At 35.2% G+C, this 20,308-nt stretch overlaps 1 protein-coding gene across 1 annotated transcript in view; it reads right to left on the minus strand.

The window, feature by feature from the left end:
- Positions 1 to 7,830: 7,830 nt before the first annotated feature.
- ANTXR2 (anthrax toxin receptor 2) overlaps positions 7,831 to 20,308 on the minus strand; it is a 137,723-nt gene continuing 125,245 nt past the window's right edge. The window contains exon 16 of the mRNA XM_008069354.2: positions 7,831 to 9,717. Within this exon, the coding sequence (XP_008067545.1) occupies positions 9,679 to 9,717 (39 nt within the window). The 3' untranslated portion in view covers positions 7,831 to 9,678. The remainder of the gene's footprint in view (positions 9,718 to 20,308) is intronic.

The raw sequence follows: 20,308 nt of genomic DNA on the forward strand, positions 1-20,308 counted from the left end.
AGGAGGGAGGGAGGAAGAAAGGAAAAGAAGCAAGCAAGGAAGGAGGGGGGAAAGGAGGGAGGAAGGGAGGGAGGAAGGGAGAGAGGCAGGAAAGAAGGAGGAAGGAGGGGAGGGAGGGAAGGAGAGAATAAGAGAGGGAAGGAGGGAGGCAAGAGAGAGGCAGGAAGGAAGGGAGGGAGGAAAGAAGGAGAGGAAGGGAGGCAGAGAGGGAGGAAAAGAGGAAAGAGGGAAGAAAAGAAAGAAAGAAGGACGGAAGGGAGGGAGGGAAGGAGGGAGAGAAGACCGAAGGAAGGGAGAGGAAAAGAAGGAAGGAGAGAGGGAGGAGGCAGGGAGGGATGAAAGAAGGGAGGAAGGAAGGAAGGAAGAAGGAGGGGAGGGAGGGAAGGAGAGAGGAGGAAAAGGAGGGAAGAAAGGAAGGAAGTGAGAGAAGAAGGGAGGGAGGGAGGGGGAAAGGCAGGAGGGAGAAAGGGAGGGAAGGGAGGAGGGAAGGGATGGAAGGAGAGAGGGAGAGAGAGGGAGGGAGGAAGGGTATGAGGGAGGCAAGGAGGAAGGGAGGGAAGAAAGGGAGGGAGGAAGAGAGGCAGAGAGGGAAGGAGGAAAGGAGTGAAAGAGGAAAGAGGGAAGGAAAGAAGGGAAGAAGGAAGGAAGGGAGTGAGAGAGGGAGGGAAGAAAGGAGAGAGGGAGCATATGCTCACTTTGCCACTTTCAGCAAACATTTCACTGCCTTCTCTAGGGACTCCGACTAGGTTTGCTTCTTTCCATTACCTGCTATCATTGCACTTGACATTTCTCCTTCATGGAACTCATGACACGTGCAGGTTCTCATTCATCATCCATCCTCACTTACCAACAAGATCCTCACTGACCAACAGTTGTCTTTTCCACTGCAGCATCTCTGTCTAGTGCGGAGCTGTTACAAGATCAGCATCTGCCAATATTCATTAATGAAGCCGATGAGTGCATGAATTCACAGCAGCTTCCTTTCTCTCTGGATTTGTTCAGTTGTTGCTTTTTTGCCCCCGGTATAATTGTTGCATGGCCGCTGGCCTTCTTGGTCAGTTCCTTGGCTCCTTTCTGTTCTCAGTAAAACCAATCCCCTGACCTCCCATCCTCTCCTCACTTGGAAGGGACTTTTTTCACTTCTGGCTGCTGAGTGACCTCCAGGACTCCACCCAGACACATCATTCCGGCCATTCTCCGGGGCGGCCAGAGAATTGGAGGGCTGTGGACGCTGCAGGGGTACAGCACCTGGCCTCATCCAAAACAGCATTCTTCACCTGCTTTGATTGGGTCAATGGGTAAAACGTTGATGCCAACACAGAATAAATACCCAAGATAGTGCATTATCCCCAGGTAAAGAGGCAAGGTATAAATCCAGTTGTTCAGTTTTCCATTGTGAAAGGATCACTTTACCACGTAATCCTTGGAAATTAAAACTAAGACTCTAAATTAATTATCCTTTCACTGTATTGGATTTTTTTTCCTTTCTTGTCCAATATTAACTGCTTCTGAAATTATGTTAAAGCAATGATCTCTATCATAATGTCCTTCAGCTGGCCCTGAATACAATTTCCTACAGAACTCCACCCTCCATCTCCTAGGAATTGTGTCAGCCTTCTTAACCTCATCATTTTTTGGTATTTTGTTTTGCTTTGTTTTGTTTACCCATAGGGGATATTAAATTTTGTGTGCCAGATCAAAGTAATATTTTGCAACAAATAGAATGATTTAAAGCATTTTGATTTCACAGGAAGGCTGCTAATATACACTGAAAATTGTGTGGCAACAACATGAGATATTCTCAGTGGCACAAGAGTTATCTAGGGTTACCCGTATGAAACCAGATCATTTGGCGTTAAATCTCATTTTATGTGTTCAGGGTTTACTCTTATGTCAGCCACTCAGGGCTCATGCTATAAGACCGTTTCACTGATGATTATGAGAAAGTCCTTCCACCCTCCACCCATATCCTTATAACACAATTTAACACTACATTTGCCTAGGTTTTGGCCAGAATAGCACTGTACACACCATATGCATCTAGTACGTATTTATTAAATAAAACAACAGGAAATATATGTGAAAGCACTTTGGAAAATCATAAAATAATTACAAGTTATTGTTATCAGGTAACTTGCTTAGTTTTCTCTAAATATATTAGGAATTCATTATTTGCAGATATCAAATTGCTTCACATGAGAGTCTTAGGAATCACAAAGCACATGAAAGTTCATATTATAGGTCATTCATAATATTTTCAAGTATGAATGTAATTTGAAAGGACTTTGTATATGTGGCTATATAAAGTACAAAAATATACTGAATGTAAAAATGATTCTAGTTGCATGTGCAAAATTTGATAATTTGTTTCTAAGAACTCAAGGTACAAAGTATATAATTTTATATTTTAGTGAAAATCTACCTAGAGAATCTTACCCCATTCTCATATATCATTTCAGAGTTTATCAATTTTACTGATGTCTTATTTAAGAGTACTACTTGAACAATAATTGAGGTAGATTTATTCACTTTAAAATCACTCTCCTTTCATTTTTTTCTTCATTCTGGAAAAAAAGACAATAAGTGAGGACAACTTTCTAAGATCCATATGTCTAGTACTAATGTTAGCATTTGAATATTAACTTAGTTTTATCTTTTGTGTCTGGTGATGTTTCAATACCTTCTAAGTAGATTTTGATTATGACAACAGAGAGTATTACGGGGGCCAACTCTAGGTGAACCTCTGGGCATATGCAGATAAGCCAAGTAAATGCTCCAGAGGCAATAGGAACACTCCATGTGCTTCTCAGGCGCATGTGAGGTTTTACATCTGACAAAAATCTTCCAAGAATGTATCCCCTGGCATTTTTCCTTTCTGAGAGAACTCTCAAGTAAGATATAAAGCAGTAGAATGGGGAAAAGATGGAATTTCTAAAATATACTGGTGTGGCAAGACCTAAACTATCTGGGGAGGTAAAAATCTAATATAGAAAGTGGAATTCATCGTACTTCTCATGGTGTCAGATATGAGGAAACATTCAATGGAAGGAGAAGTGTTAGAAGCTTTGGGATGGGCTTAATGCTGGACTCCCAAGATCGGTGTCTGGATCCCCAGAACCCATGTCTCTTCCCTTCCATGGTGAAGGAACTTTGCATGTGAATGCTTTTAGGGGCTTTGATATGAAGAGGGTATTAAGGATCACCCAGAGGACCTCATGTGATCACAGTGGTCCTTACAAGAGGGAGGGGGGAGAGTAGGGAAACAACAGGTGGTGGGAAAACTGAGCAGAGGGGGGGTTGGTAGGCTTTGAAAGATGGAGGAAGGGATCATCAGTCAAGAGGACCTGGAAGCCACTGGGAGCAGCTGAGAAAGGGTAAGATAAGGAAACAAACTCTCCTCCCAGAGTCTCCAGAAGGACCAGCCCTGCTGAAGTCTCAACTCTGGGTCATGGAAACCAGAGCTGGACCTCTTACCTTCATAACTAAAAGAGACTAAATAAATATGTGTTATCGTAAGCCACTGTTTGTGACAATTTGTTACAGCAGCAATAGGAAACTAATACGAACTCTGTCTTCTCAGTTTAACTGATATTAAAAGCATTTTGGAAATGCTCAAAATTTAAGCATATGTAGTAATGACCTTGGGTTGAGATTTATCAGACAATTTTTGAAAGTTAAAGGAAGTATTTTTTTAAAATCAAAGCACTTCTTACTGATTTATTTATGACTTTAAAATAATTTGAGGAGTACACTATTTTTACTCTACTAGTTCAGTAAATGTAAAAATTTTTACATCAAGTATAATTGACTTTTTTGTATCTTCTTTATTAGGCTTTTTGAAATACTTGATTTAACTGTTTAAGTACATCGTGTCAGTGCTTTCTGGATATTGACAGGAATACAGAGATGCTGAACAACAATTAATTGTAATTTTCCTTTTTTTTTTAAGTACACTATGTCATGTCATAATTTAGTCTTTGATATCCTTTAAAAATGATTTAAAATCCTTTCAAGATTTCTGAAATATCTAATTCATTATGAAGAGTTCTAAATATTAAGTAGAAAAGTCCTACCATTTCCCCCATTTTTTAAACTTTAAGAATTTTTTGAAGATTTTTGACACTTGAACATACTATTTAAAATATCTTTCTTTCCATGTGACATCCTCACACAAAGTATTTAAAGAAGATGCAGGTCTGTCATTGCTCTGTTTAATTAACAGAGACTTTTAGAATGAGAAGTTCTTTTAAAAAAAGAACTTATAAGAAAACTTTATTGTGATAATAATAATCATCTCGTATCACATCAGAATTTCAACTAGTAAAAATTCTATTTCCAGGTGTCATCTGCTAGAACTAGTCAATCTTGTTTTATATTGTGAGCTTTTCTTTCCCCAATTACTCATACAAATCAGATGGTGGAGTACACAAGCATGCTGAGAAGCTAAGATTTGCTTCTGACTTGGCAATGATGTAACAATTTTCCTTCTCTATCATTTATGCCTGTAGAAGCTTTTAGTGCTTTTGTTTTGCATCTAAATTGTTTAAAGTCACCTTGTTTTTTTAGTTCAGGAAGGCAATGCATATCTTTTTCATAGTCTACCTTCTAGAAGATTAATCCTTGCTTTCTTGCCAGTGTTTCTAGTCAAACTGAAATCTACTTAATGTATATTTTAACAGCTTTTACAATTTATTTTGGATTACCCATTGACATTTATACCCTTGCAAATATAATTCACCTACAGTACAAATAAATTTTATGGCAATTAGGATACAATGTTTATCACCTACTTTTAAAATTTTTGAATTATTAGCTTTATAGTATCCTTCTACATTAAGACGATGGCATCTTTGTGAAAGGTTAGCAATTCTAGCATACTATGAATTCTAAACTGTGTTCAAATTATGTAATAAAATATTTTCTATGGATGTGTGCTATGGACAGTACAGGCATAGTTATTCTCAATGAAGATATTTTTCCCTAAAATTTTTACTAAGGAGCAAGGAGTTTAATAATTCAACTTTCTACAGTTTACAAAGTATCCCAATCATTAAAACTGGTAGCATAAATATCATATAACAGTTTCCGAGTACCTTAAGGTTTGTCTTTGAGATACTACCTAAGATTATTAAATCAGCATGAACTACATGGATAAATTTCTTAATAATTTGCCCATATTTTTAGATGTTTCATCAGATACAAGGTATAAGTTGCCTCTTTGACAAATTCTCATTATAAGAAATTAACTAAGAAATTATGATGACTAATCATCAAATTATGTGCTATGGTTCAATGACTTTTTTGTAACTAAATGGCAGTTTACAGAGCTAATATTACCATGCAATGCATATGAAGAAGCCAGTCATTAAAAACATGAGAAACATAAATATGAAAGCCTCCAACATGACCATATTAATAGAAATGCTGTCAGAGCTGGAAGGAACTTTAGGGATATTCAGTCCATCTTCAGTCTATGGCTAAGAAGTTGATCTGGTCTGTCTCAGCAAGCTATCGTGGCTGGGTCTACAGTCCAGAACCTGCGTCACCTAATTCCTAAGATAAGACTCTTTGTAGCACATGAAGAGCCAATTTCTCTCTCTACTTTCTATCCCCCACTCCCTATCTCCTCTCTCCCTCCCTCCCTGTCTTCTCCCCTCTTGCTCTCACACACACATATGCGATTTACCTTAATATAGTTATTGTAAAGCAATCTGAACAAGCACATTTTTATATAAATTTACATGTTGTACTGTGTACTTTCTTATCAGTCTTTTCTTTTGGCAGTAGAGCACAAAAATAAAGTACATTTTAAAAAACAGCACAGGGCCTGCTACATTATGGATTTTTAAAAAAATCTTTCTTTTATCCAGTTGACTGAATTAGATTCCAGTAAGTGTAGAAATATACTAAAATTACAGTGTTCTCAGAAATATGTCATGAAAATTCACTAAGCACAATATTAATTTAACTCCAAGACTAGAATATGTGTCTGCACTGACTTTATTTCCTACAAATAGAGACAGTCTCCAGTCTCACCTGCCTGTTTGCTTCCTTCATTGTATAACAGATGTACCAGAGTAATCCTGTGTTTCTAGATCATATTTTTCATGTTGAAATAATGCATATAATTATCTTCAGTGTACATATGCCAATATTTTCCAATAGTTAATAAACTCTAATAAACTATCCAAAGTAATTTGATGCTATACAAGATCTTGCAAAAAGTTAACCAAATTACAGTATATTTGTGGAGGAGGAAGTTACAACTCTTTATACTTGCAAATGTAACTTAGTTATATTTTGCCTTTTTATATTTCAAAAATAATATATGTAAGCTTATTTATCTAAAACATTCTAAGCACCTTATTAGCTGTAATATAATTTCCATCTTAAAATTAACAAATATGCCTCTGAGCAATAAAAAATGGTCAGTGATTTTTATAAAATAAAGTCACATTCACAGAGACATCCAGATCTCATATCCAGTAAAGATTTATCATAAAAAGAAATATTAGTTTATTATTTAATAATTAGAATAAATCTCAAGAAAAATATAAGCAAGTTATTCCTTTCTTTAACAATCTGAGGGGCTTAGACCTCATATATTTTTGTCAAAATAGTAATTAACCATAGATGCCAGATGCTGCTCTCTAGTCAATGGAGGGTCTCAGATTTTACTCTGCATCTCATTGGGAAGGAAATATAAATTTTTAAAATAGAATTAACTTGGGGAAAGGCATCAGTGCTGCAACTCTTAGCACCAAATGTTTTTTCTTGGAGCACCAAATGCTTTAAGGAAAACATTCCAAGTATCAAAGTTTTCAGATAGATAAATATTTATGGATCAAATCCATAAAGAACAGACATTGTTATGAAATATATATAGATGCCTTCAAAACTTTCTTTCTAGGCAGAGGAGACACATAAGTTAGAAGTCATTTCTCACTTAATTGTTTTTGCAACCTTATGCAACACAAAAGGATTATGGGTAAGACATTCATTTATGCACAAAGTGAATCTTGACTGACATCATGTCCAAAAATTAAACAGAAGCTATTTCTCTATATAAAACACAAAATGTCATTAAACTTATAGAAATAGCTTTGATCATGTTTCTTTTTTTTTTTTTTTTTTTTGGTGAAAAAGTATAGAGATTTTTTTATCTGATCCTTTGGTACAAAATTATTACTCCTTAAAACAAAGTTTTTCAATTGCTAGTTAATATAATCAGATAAAAGCATAACAGATCTAGTTCATATCTTAAAGGGCAATGAAATTCCATAGTCTTTGAACTTTATGAATGGTCTTTCTTCAGCCTCCGTGTAGACCACTGTCACTCCTTCTTCATTGAGAACTCTTCATAGTATTTGCATTATATTCTTCAAAAAGTCTTTTTTTCATTTAAAGGCAGAGGTCTGTATACATTGTTCATACAGCAAAATATAAGTATGCTATAGAATGCTAGAGAAATGTTAAGTAATTACCAAAGAAACATAGCCTTGGCTTCTGTAGTATTCTGATGCTCTTAAAATACCATAAGTGATTGTGCACTGATCAGAAATGAAGTACCAATTTAAGAAAGTAGCAAATAAGCCCTGTTCCAGATGCAAATATAGAACAAAGGGATATAAAACTCATTGCAGGAGGGTTAGGTAAACTATATCAGGCTCCAAGTTACACTTGTACACATAGATACCACCGGTGGTGGTACATGTGAACATGAAGGACATTTTGGAACTGAATACAATTCCATCCCTAAAACTAACAATTGCATATTCAACCAGAAAAGACATAAGTTGTATGTGGGCTTAAAGAAAATAGTACCACCAGCACAGGTAAAATTTTTATTTATGAATATGTGGACACATGACTTTGGATCCAGCCAGCCAGTGACATAAATAAACTTGAGCAAGAGTTTCAAGCTAAAGGATATACATATTTATATATTTGTGTGTGTGCGTAAAGCTTCTTGGAACAGTGCCACAAACCTGGACACCAACCAACAGAATCACTTCCATCCTTTGAAATTGCCATTAAGAGCACAATAGGGGTAATTACACCAGGATGCTCCAATCGCTCTTTCCATCTTGTGCACTCACATGCCCGCCAAACATGAAATGTTCGCCTTCTCCCTTCCAATGTGATGGTTGTTGAACTTATTTTTAGTGTCATTTGATAAGCCTTTGTGCTCGCAGAGAGACATCCCACTGACCCAGCCACTGGTCATTGTCTATACCAGTTCACATCAAAGCAGGCGCGCTTTGTCAGGTTTCGAGTCGAATATCCATTTCGCATCTGAAGTACAGTATCGAAAGTGACTGGATCATTTGAGCCTTTTCCTTCAGTTGCTGCCTCCCTCCCCCACAGTGTTTCTGCTCACGCTAACATAATTTGGCATCGTCGACGTGACACAATGGTGGTTTTTCTAAAAAATTATAATACATACATCGTCAATGCTTTGTGATGGCGTACCTCCTGAAGATTTAATTTACAAATGAAGAAAGGAGGCCTTTTTCCTCTACTGAATCATAGCCAAGATGGAGTGCGCCTCAAAATCCAAGCAACGCGCATACAGTAATAGGTCATTCAATGTCAAAAGGCATAAAAAAGATGAGCAAAATCTTCACAGGCTGCTGCTTGCTGTTGCCTTTAATTATATTAATTAAACTTTGAAATTTTCATGCAAAGAGAGTTGCTGACTTGTGACGCTGAAGAGCCCTTGGAGACTTGAAGGAAGAAAAAACCCTGAGCGGAAGCTTTGTGGTTACTGCTTCCCTTAAATTAAAGCAAAACAAAACCTAGGTATGTTTACAGATATTAATGCTTTATGCACAAGTACATCCTAAACATAGATAAGGGGGATCTACCAGTCACGGGGACACGTTCTCAAAGCGGGAGGCCCTCACAATCCAAGAGCCCTGGGTGAAGGCTGTCTTTCTGTGGAATAACGCTCTATTAATTTTCTTGTCCCGAGTGCATAATAAAAGAAAGGTGTCTTCAAAAACGAAAGGGCAAAATCTTGCTTGCTACCAATACCTTGAGGCATCCTGTCTACATTTTGTCATGCGTGTGCACTTTTCAGTGTGAGAATGACAAGATTTTCTAGTCAGAAACCTCCCATAAGGCACAATGTGATAGGGACTTGGAAGGATTTTGTGACCCGACATAGCTGGAAGGCTGCCGGACTTCTGTATTTGCTTAGCCTGGTGGGAATTTTCATACTCTGCCAATGGCTAAAGATCTTGCCACACAGAAACACAAGTGCCATGTTTCCATGTCAAAATCTCCTGGCTCCCATCATGCTAGTTATTTTGTGGTCCCTGTTTTGATATTATCTTCACATTTTTGCTGTTGCTGCTTTTTCCTCTCCTACACATTCAAACCAACTTTCTTGTAGTATAACCATAGCATGCAGATCAATGTGTTCCTCTTTATTTTCAGTGTCACGAATCATGAGTTATCATTGAGTTTCGTCACCTCCCATGTAGATGGCAGAACAAGTGTTTGCAAATGTTTGGTGCAAGCAAAGCAGAAGGCAGAGAAAACATCTCCTGACTGAGAGGACTTAAGCTGCTCTTCCAAAAGCTTCTGAAAGGCACTTGATTATTTCATTTGGTTGGAAATCAGCAATGTGAAAATGCACCATCTTCGTACCCTCTTGGTCTTCCTGCTTTCCTTTTACTGAGATGGAACTCGGGAGAAGTTTATGCACCGGCCCTGAGGAAAGAAACAAATCCTTCTTGAAATATTAAGGCCATTATTTAAAAAGCATAAAAACATCTACCTTATCCACCATAATATAATAAACAATTACCCAAGGAAAGGACAATGTTAAGATGAGACAGGAAGTCATAATTTATTTCCTTGGATTGAAGCATGATGGTTCTTTCAAATCTTTTCCACATCACCTATGCATCAGCATGGTAAAATTAGTATGGAAAAGACATTATGGAAATAGAAACAATTTTGTTACTGTTATCCAAAATAGAGCTTCGCTATCATAACCACAGAACTATCAAAGCCACAAACCTATATGCTTCTTTATGTAATGAATTAAAATGAAAGTATGCTCTTAATCTTCTGGTGTTCCTAAAATGAGACATATTAAGAGACTGAGGATAAGGAATCATGAGAACAGGAGGCTATGCCATCCCTTTTTATTATATTTTATGAAAGGTGTTTGCAAGCTCATGTCCATTGCTGTTGACCATTTCTCCCAATGGCACACCACAAACATGTATTTGTTTCCAATAATGACTACTCACACGTATTTGCAGTGCACCTTTCCATAAAGTATGTGCCATTCTAATTCCTTAACATTTATTTCAATGAAGGTTGTGTGGGCACATTTTTTCATATGTAATTGTAAGTAATCCAAGAATTATTTTAAAACAAAGTTTCCAATTAGTAATAAAGGATCTCCTCCTTTTCTCTCTTTGGTGTGATACTACTGATCCACTGCCTTATTGAAATCATCTCCAGATTATTTGATCAGCCAAAAGTTAGCATAGTGCTTTCTAGTTTAGAATTAGAATTATCACCCTTGATATTTTTCTATTTCTTATAACAGCTGCTCTCAAATTGTTTTATATTTTAGATTTTCTCATTATTCTCCTCTAAATGTGAATAAGTTTGTTTTACTATCCAAAGCATGATAAAATTCACAAGAAACAAAAAGTAAGAAGAAAGTTTGGAACATAAAAGTAGGATTTTTTGCCTCTCAAAAATGACTGCTCAATAAATTTGGAAATTTCAGAAATTAATGAAGAAGCAGAAATGCATAAAAGCAGAATAGAGCTTGGAGTTTTCATTAACCTATGCTAAAAGGTACACATTTAACAAGTTACCTGTCTTCCATATAATTTTGAAGGCAACATTATTACTACAGTTGCCAATTTTATTACGTTGTGTCTAACGTCTACAAATAAAATTAGTACAAAAGGAAGTATTATTTAGAACTTTTAAACAAGATGTTTAGAATAAACATTAAGTGAAGAGATACTCTTCTCTAGAGTAGCTAAGGGAGCTAAGCAAGCACCCAAAACACAAGGAAAAATAAAAATGTTATTTTCACAGCACATCATGTTTCCAAATGTTTAGATACTTTTTTTCCAAAGAAGACAGGAAGGGAAATGTCATCATACACAAATAATTGAGCAAAAATTTTAAAAAGCAGTTCTTCTAAACCACAATAGTGCATACATACAATGAGAGATAGATTTGAACTATGCATATTAAACAGTGATGAGCATCAAACAAATATATGAGGAATTATATTATGATAGCAAAGACATACATCAACTACATCTTTTTCTTTTGTATTTATGGAACAAAAAGTAAAACTATCTTCCCTTCTGTATAATTTTTAAAAGATAGAGAATCCATATTTTCACTCGAGTTTCATCACTTGTTAGCTGGATATAGATAAAAAGGTCCTTTTCTGACCACTTTTGTTCCACAGAACAGATTAATGTCAGTATGTAATAATTAGTTATTGATAATTTATTTTAAGCAACTGGATAGTTTAACAAGTAAGATTCAGTCTACCTGAATTCTCAAAACCACTTGAACACCTAAATTATTTCAGACTTAAATTAGAAAATTGAATGAATAAAACCCTATTGATTTTGACTTTGAGGTCCTTACTACAACTCTTCCAAAGCTTGGGATTAAGTATCAGTCATCATCTACTAAATGTCAATTGATTGAAATACCCCTCGCCCCCCAAAAATCTGTTAAATGCAATATTTATCCCTATGTTTTAACACACATCAATTAACAAAAACAACTAAATGTTCTTCCCTTTTGATCATAGACTCAGTGGTTTTTACTTTTATCAATAATTGTTCATGTTTGCAGATAACTTTATTTTATGGAAGTCTCAAGTTGGCAGCTGAGGGAGGTCTGCTCAAGAGGTACCGTTAAAAAAAAGTTACTGTCAAGCATGTCCCAATTCTCCCAGTCATGGGCTCCTTCTCCCAAGGATCGCCTTGTACCTCCACCATAGTCACACCACAAAGCACCATAACTGTTCATTGAACATCTAAAAGGAAAGCTAACCATGATAAATCTGAGGGCCATTAAAGCCCGAGTATGAATCCCAGCCCTGCTGCTTATTAACTGTGGACCATGGGCAACTTGACTACTACGCACCTTAGTTTCTGTATCAGTAAAATGATGATTTTAAATGATGATTTTAAAATGATGACCTATTCTTGGGGACTGTTGCAAAAATTAAATCTGTTAATATAGACAAAGCTTTGAAAACAGTGTCTGGCATATAGTCAACTCTCAATAAAACATAGATATTGTTATTGGCCACATGCCCTCTACAACATCATTGTACCATGTCTAATGCAGAGCAGACTCGCTGAATATTTGCTTAGAAACAAATACATGGATGATAAGAATGAACACACAGTCACTTAGATCAGCACTGGAGTGGAGTCAGACCTCAAAGATGAGAAGAAAGAAGAAGCATGAACTTGAATTAATTACAAAGGGGAATTACAAAGGAGAAAGATACAACAATGGAAAAGGAGAGAAAAAAATAAGGAGAAAATAGATGAGAGTGACTCCAAAGAGGAAAAAGCAGGAAAGGAATGATCAAGAAAAAAAGAAAATCTTGCCAGAAGGAGAAATTTTTATTCAGTATTCCATCAGATATCTTCTTCCAGAAAATTTCTTCATATTGGCTGCTACCATCCAATCACCAGAATATTCTAAAATCAAGGCAACATTTCCTAGCTGTGGTTATTAGATAGCTGTAGCCCATCAAATATACCCAATGCTATCTTATAAAACACATTAGTAATAATGCAAGCTACATCATTCAAGGTCATGAATGTTTGAGCTGCCATTTATTTCACAGCAAGAAGTCTAGGCCAGAACACTCCAGAACAATACTTATTCACAGGAAATGGGATATAAGAAGGTTCACCAGTCTGTCATATCCACATGGTTATATTGTCTATGTGATAAAGGTGTGTTATTGAGGTAACACGCACAGCCTATAAAACAGCCTTAACATATAACTCATCAAAGGATAGCAAAGAATGGGAAGTAGTATTAGTTAATAATGTTAATTTTTTGAAAATATTTCATTGCTATGACAAATAATGCAGTTGCTAGAAATAAGAAAAGCTAACTAAATGCCTTAATAAGAAACTATTCAATGTGTCCTAAAATAAAGAGAGACATATGTTTACAATGTTAATACTTTATTCTCTCTTTATATAGAAGTTATTACTCGTATCAGGTGACAGGGCTATATGATCTCTAAAATAAACCACTCTAAAGTTGTCATATGCTAAAATAGAAGAACACAAGATTTCTGTTAGCAAGAATTAAAATGAAGGTATAATATTATGTCTATGTTATATTTTACAAAATAATTCAAGAAATTTGAACTCATAAGTATTTAGGGAACATTATAATATGCAATTTATTATAAATTACAATTATTAATATAAAGAAAAACATTAATTTTCTCTATTTTCTGAATTCTTAATTCAATACTTTTTCTAAGTAATTTTGACTTAAAATTATGTTCTATTCATGCATTGAAATCATGGGTAAAATCTAAATACACTGCTGTTGTCGCTTTAAGTACTACCCAAGCTACTTACTCAATTAGGCAAACAATACAACCAATTTGAACTTTAGCAGTGATCATTTTAGAATCCTTTCTCTATGGGTCAATTGGCAAAACTACCTTCAAGAGAGAAGTTCTAAGTGGACTGCTAGCCATTTTGCCCTCTAGGTCGGTGGTTTTTCATACTGTCGCCCATCAGGTCCCATGGGTTCTGCAAGGTGCCTCAGAGGCTTGGTGGCTGGGGTGGGGCTTGAGCATGCAGGTGTGACTCAGACTTCAAAACCCGATGACACCCAAGTGTTCCTCTCTCAACTATCTTTTGAAGTTGCAATTCGGTATACAATTTTGTCTGTGTTAAAAATGTAGTTTGGCAACTTATGATTCCAGATATTTCCATGCCTGTGTTATGTCAGATCCCAAATAAAATAGCTATACCTGTAGACTTGGTTTATTTATTCCTCTTTAGAAATGCCTGTGTAGACCTATGCTAACAATGCAGCATGATCTCTTTAAATTTATGTCATATAAAAAGAATTCTGCATTTTTGAAAAGCACCATTGATGATATATATGAAGGGACCAGTTCTCCTTGGAGTTCAGAGCTAGAAAACAACTTGTCACTTCCGGCAAGCTATATGTTTCCCTGTTATTATCTAACAGCAACCATGTAACTTAACCTGTTTCTCTATACACCTTGGCTTTTAGGAAGCTCAGATTTACAGGATGATCCAAAATCAGCTGCTATCCTTAGTGTACATGTCCTATTCTAACTGCACCTTGCCTTTGGCCCATAGTTATTTCTCTGTTTTTATTCTTTGGAGGTTTTATTCTATTTTTTCTATCAATAGTTCTTTAGAAGCATGATAGGTATGAGCAATGTAAATAAATACATATTTCCCTCTTAATTCTTACTTGTCTCAATCATGAAAACTATCCAAATTCAGATAAATCTTAATTTCTAAAACCTCCCAACCAATTATTGCCTAAAATGTTACCTTATGCAAAAGTCCATCTCATACCTACTGTCCTTCTATGCCGCTTTTTCATTTTTCTGGTAGAGATTAATGAAGACCTTGGGAAATAGCTAATATCAGATGATGACTAATTTGAAACTTAATCTGAACGAACTAAGTTAAAATAGGTAATTAATAAATATCTGAAGTATTTATATACCAGCATGTTGAAACTACTATTTTTCACATAATCTCAAAAGTTCTTCTCTGAGGATGAATCTCCCAAGTCTAAAGACTGAAAACTTCATATCTTTGCCTCCTAAGCAAAGGTAAGCACAATGTGATTCTTTACAAATTAGAAATGTATTGACATTCCCAATTTGTGTCTTAGACCAGAGGTATGTGTGGAAGCTTTACTCTATTACAAACTTTTCTTCAGTATAAGAAGAAACAGTCTATACAAAGGATATATCACATACAAAAATCTGGTCATAGCAAAGGCTAACTAACTCACAATCAGAATCTGTCAGCTTTAACTTCACTTAAGTGATTTTCAGGGAAGGATTAGTATATGTTTTGAATGAGAAGCTTACTGACATATTCCCAGAAATCAAGGTTGACAATATCTTCTCTACAGCCTCACAATAATTAGGAAGTAGGAGACACCCCCAAAGAAAAATGTCTGATATGACGTTAACTAAGTCAAGAAATGAAAACAAGACAACAGTAAGAATAGATAGATATGTTTGCAGTTGGTTAAGTATATAAACCCCAACTCCATTGCAATATTTAAGATGGACTTTACCCCTCATTTTCACTGAGGCCAGTAATAGCAACATTAACCAGAGCAACCGCCATGTCCCCCATCCCTCAAGCATTAAAATTCCACTGGCATTAATGCCTCAGGCTCCTTTACTAGCTATCTGCACAGGATGTATTTCACTGCTATAACTGCTCTAGTGTTACGCTCACCTCATAAATACCCATTGACAAGCTGAAGCAAACAACTGCACTTTAGTTCAGACTTTTCAAACACAGATAGCTGACTTATATATAAATCACTTCTAAAAAGAGGTTACTAAACCTTCATGTTCTGTGCAACAGTAAAGAGTGCTTCAAATTCAAAATTGTGTACAAACCACATATACACATAGACACAGACACAAGGACAAATAAAGGGGTTCAGAAAGTTACTAATAGAAGGAAAGACTTGGGAATACAATAAGCTTTTTTGAGTGGAGACTTTCTACAGCAAATGGAAGTAAAGACCGAAGAAAGTACCATATCATATAATCTCTCTCTCTCTCTCTTTCTCTATAGATATACACACACACACACACACACACACACACACACACACACACACACAGATTATTCACATAAATGAATAGTCTGTGCTATCCTTTGGTCTAAATAAAACTGCAAGATTTTGAGTTGAAATATAAATTCGACATACTCTTGTCTAATGGGAGCTCAAACTATAAATGTCCCATTTTACAGTAGACCACGCACCATATGGATATTCAGTAGATGTCAAGAAGGGAAGTGCTGAGTTTGCCTGTAAAGTTTACCTTCAAATGTTGTGTTTAGTCTCTTCATTTTGTCATGGTATCTGCAAAATGTTAGTGACTCTACACATACTGTTAACATTTATTGCAAATATCTATGTCTTTAAATACTTTTTGAAATTAAGACATAGAGTTAGTAGTTAATGATACACTTACCCACACCTCATAATAACAAGGTATGAAATTGATCCTTTTAAGTAATTTTTTTTTTTTTTTGAGTTGGAGTCTCACTCGGATGCCCAGACTGGAGTCACCACAGCCTCACCGGGCTCTGGCAATCCTTCCGCCTCAGCCTTCCAAGTAGCCGGAATTACAGGCATGCGCTACCACACCCAGCTGATTTTTTGATTTATTGTAGAGATGAGGTCTCGCTTCTCAGGCGGGTCTTGAACCCGCAGGCTCAGGCAATCCACTCACCTCAGCCTCCCAAAGGCGTGGGATTACAGGCTGAGCCACCGAGCCCAGTCTTTTAAGTTATTAATTGCAAGTAAGACCTAGCTATCTATTACATCTAGATGTAGATATAGATACAAATATAATTTTGACAATTCTCTAAAAATCCTTATTAGCAATACCTTCTCTTGGGCTTTAAAATAAGTCAGAATGGGAAGTAGATGCCCAAAAGATAGATAGATGATAGGTACATAGATAGATAGATATAGATATAATCAAAAGAGAATTCTGTATATCTTTTTAGTTGCTTAATATTTATTTTGTTAGACAGATAACACAGCATAATACTATGTCATAATACTATAATATAGTCTAATACTATAATATAATAACAATGACAGATAACATAGTCATAATTAGAAAATAAACTACATCTTAGATCTTTGACCAATAGTAAAAAAAATTACTTATAAATATAACTTGAAGTCAATAGAAAAGAAGAAAATACTTTATGCTTATTGTAGCAATACTAATATTAACAGAAGATTAATAGTAGAAAACAACCCAAGTGTCTAAGACTAAGACATAAATAGAAAATGAAATACTATAAATATTATTCAGCTGTTAGAAAGAATGAGGAAGATTTATATGCACTATTGTGGAATGATAACTAAGATTTATTAGGAGGAAAAAAATCCAGGTGCATACAGTATACACACCATACCATCCTTTCTATTACAAAGAAGGAAAACACACTGACATTAGTATATGCTTATATTTTTAAGAGAAATAAAAAGCCATAATTTCTTTGAAAACAAAACTGGTTACCAATACGTAAAGGAGGAGCATAGAGTGGTTTGGATAAGAATGTAAACAAGATAACTTTCAATATAGCTTGTTATATGCTATTAAATAGAAACATATAAATGTTCAACATTTTGTAAAAGGTTACATAATAGAAAGAAATCTACAAACTGAAATTACCTCCACTAAGTGCAAGACAGGAGCCTGCCAAAATCAGGGTTGTGGCTGGAATGTTGAAGTGGAGAAAGATCCTGCCACAGTGCACAAGACTTTGCTTAAGAGCAAGGATGTCATCCCTCTGAGGCTGGGAGAAAGACAGGAGGGAGGAGAAGTATTTCCTTCTCCAAAGTAATTGACATTCCTCAGGGGACAAGAAGGAGACCACTGGCTCAGGTAATACTTGAGAACTGGCAAGAAAATTGAGGACAAATAGCCCTGAGTGAGCCAGGGCCTTCCTCAATCACAAGGTAGAAGCCTGTTGAAATTCATAAGCAGTAGAACTGAGAAACTCTCACTGAAGCTCATGGTGCCCTCTCAGTGCACAAAGCATTGGCCAGTTCAAGGCTGCAAGCAGGAAATCAGTTTGGAGATAGGTCATTCAAGGTACACAGAGTTTGGCTGGATAAGAGGATTAGGACAGTTGGAGAGCAAAAAGATCTTTCCTGAAACTCAAGTAGTTTGCAGTTGGATTTTAAAGGCAGGGGTTGGGGGGAGGAAGAGAACTTTTCTGAAGGAAAACCTTTTATATAGCCTCCAAAATTACTGAAGCCAGTAGTGAGCTAAAAATAACCAAGAGTGAAACAAAATCCAGATTCAGCCCAATTACAGACTAGTAACATGACATAGGAAGTGAAATATACTTTTCTAGGACAGAGTATTATCTATCAGTCTTTTCTCTCTCTTAATTTAATATCCAGCAAAAATTCATAAATTATGGTACCTACAAAGAAGTAGAAAAATATGATTCATAATCAGTGGAAAACATAGTCAAGATAGGCAAATCTACAGATGGTTTATATGTTGCAGTTAATAGACAAGGACTTAACATAATTATAATTAAAATATTAAAAGGTGTAGCAAAAAAGTTGAATAACATGCATAAAGATATGTGGGATATGAGCATAAATATGGAAACTATAAATAAGAAACTATAAGAACAAAATGAAAAAACTAAAGAGAAAAAATGCAGTATCTGAAATAAAGAGTGTATCTGACTACTGTAAAAGTAGAATGAACACAGCAGAAGAAGCACTCATTGAACTTGAAATAGAAAAATAGAAATTGTTCAAATTTAAAAATAAAGAAAAAATAACTAGAGAGAATCTGAACTCTATGCGACAGTATCTAATGACTTTTCATATGAGTAATTACTGTTAAAAAGTAAATTTGAGAACTTCCTAAAACTGACAGAAAACACAAATTTAAAAATAAACAAAACAAAACAAAAACATATTGAGCTCCCCAAATAAGAAAAATACATAGAAAATCAGAGAACATATAGCAAAACTTTTAAAAACCAAAGAATGTCATAAAAGCATACCTCTCTGCCCACCTACTAAAAATGAATACACAAAGGAAGTGGCAATAAGCATAACAGCTGACTTTTTATCAGAAACTATGGAGGACATAAAACTATGGAACTTTCTAAAATCGTAAGTGAAAAAAATGACAAGGATGTTCACATCCAGAGATACCCTTCAAAAATGTAGGGGAAATGAAGCTGCTTCTAGACAAACAAAATCTGAGATCATCTATCTGCAATAAGCCTTAACAACAAATACTAAAATTTATTGAGACTCCAGACAAAGACACTAGATGTAAACCCAGATCTGCAGGAAGAAATAAACAGACATGTAAATATGTGACTAAATAAATAAGAAATATAAATATAAAACAAAAATAAAACTTCTTTATGATACTTATTTAAATCAATCAATAAAAGCATACTATTGAATACAGAACACATGTACGAGTAAAATATATGACAATAAGAGCATACAGAGAAAAAAGAAAGCAATTGAAATTAAGCCACTATAATGTTTATGTATTATTTGATGGTAGACTGTGAAAAGCTAAAGCATATTATTTCTAGAGTTTCCATTGAAAAACAGCAAAAAGAGCTTAAAAGAAAATAAAGAGATAGAATGAATAACAACAACAATAGCAAAATTATATCAACCCCAAAGAGAGAAGGAGAAAAAGAAAAACAAAGAATGGATATGGCAAATAAAAATCAAATACAGTAAACCTAAAATCTGGAAACAAATAGAAATAAATTAATTAGTTACAAGACCACATACAGAAAATGACTATTTCAAGTGACTTACTGTATTTTGTCTGTTTATCAATAATAACATATAAACTAAGGACAAATAGAGCAGCAAACAATGTTTATTTCATTTATTAATCTTAAATTTACTAATTTTAGCATTAATTTATAACTATATATATAATAGGATAGGGCAAATACGTGAGTAGATTAATATTGTTAAGACCAAAGCTTTTCACATTAGAGAAGAGAAGCACATGTAGAAATCTTAAAAAATTCAGTAAAGTCCTTTAATGCCAAATTGGAATTGCAAATATACTATGAACTCATAATTTTATTTTTTATTATATTTTTAACACATAATTTAAAAAAATGTATTTCCAAGCTCTGCCTGATGAAAAATTCTAAAAGCAAGAACAACTCAGTAACAATCAGTGCCCCTGCAACCCAAAATGAGTTCTCTAAATACCAATATCCACTAAATAAAAACTCTAGGAGGGTGTCCTTGGACTTGAATGGTTGATTCCAGTTTGGGGACAGAAAGTGTAAAATATGAGTCTGTAGCATTTTGGCTCAAAATGAAAGAAATCAAAGGCCAGAGGGTTCATGTCAAAAATATGTATCAATCAGTATTTTGGGCTGCGCTGTTATCACCTGCCTCCTCCTATTTAGACATCCTTACCCATGGAACAACCTGTGTGATATATTGTAGAGAACACAGCACCACC

This window comes from Carlito syrichta, unplaced genomic scaffold (assembly GCF_000164805.1).
Source record: "Carlito syrichta isolate Samal-C Ts95f unplaced genomic scaffold, Tarsius_syrichta-2.0.1 Scaffold311948, whole genome shotgun sequence".
NCBI classification, from domain to species: domain Eukaryota; kingdom Metazoa; phylum Chordata; class Mammalia; order Primates; family Tarsiidae; genus Carlito; species Carlito syrichta.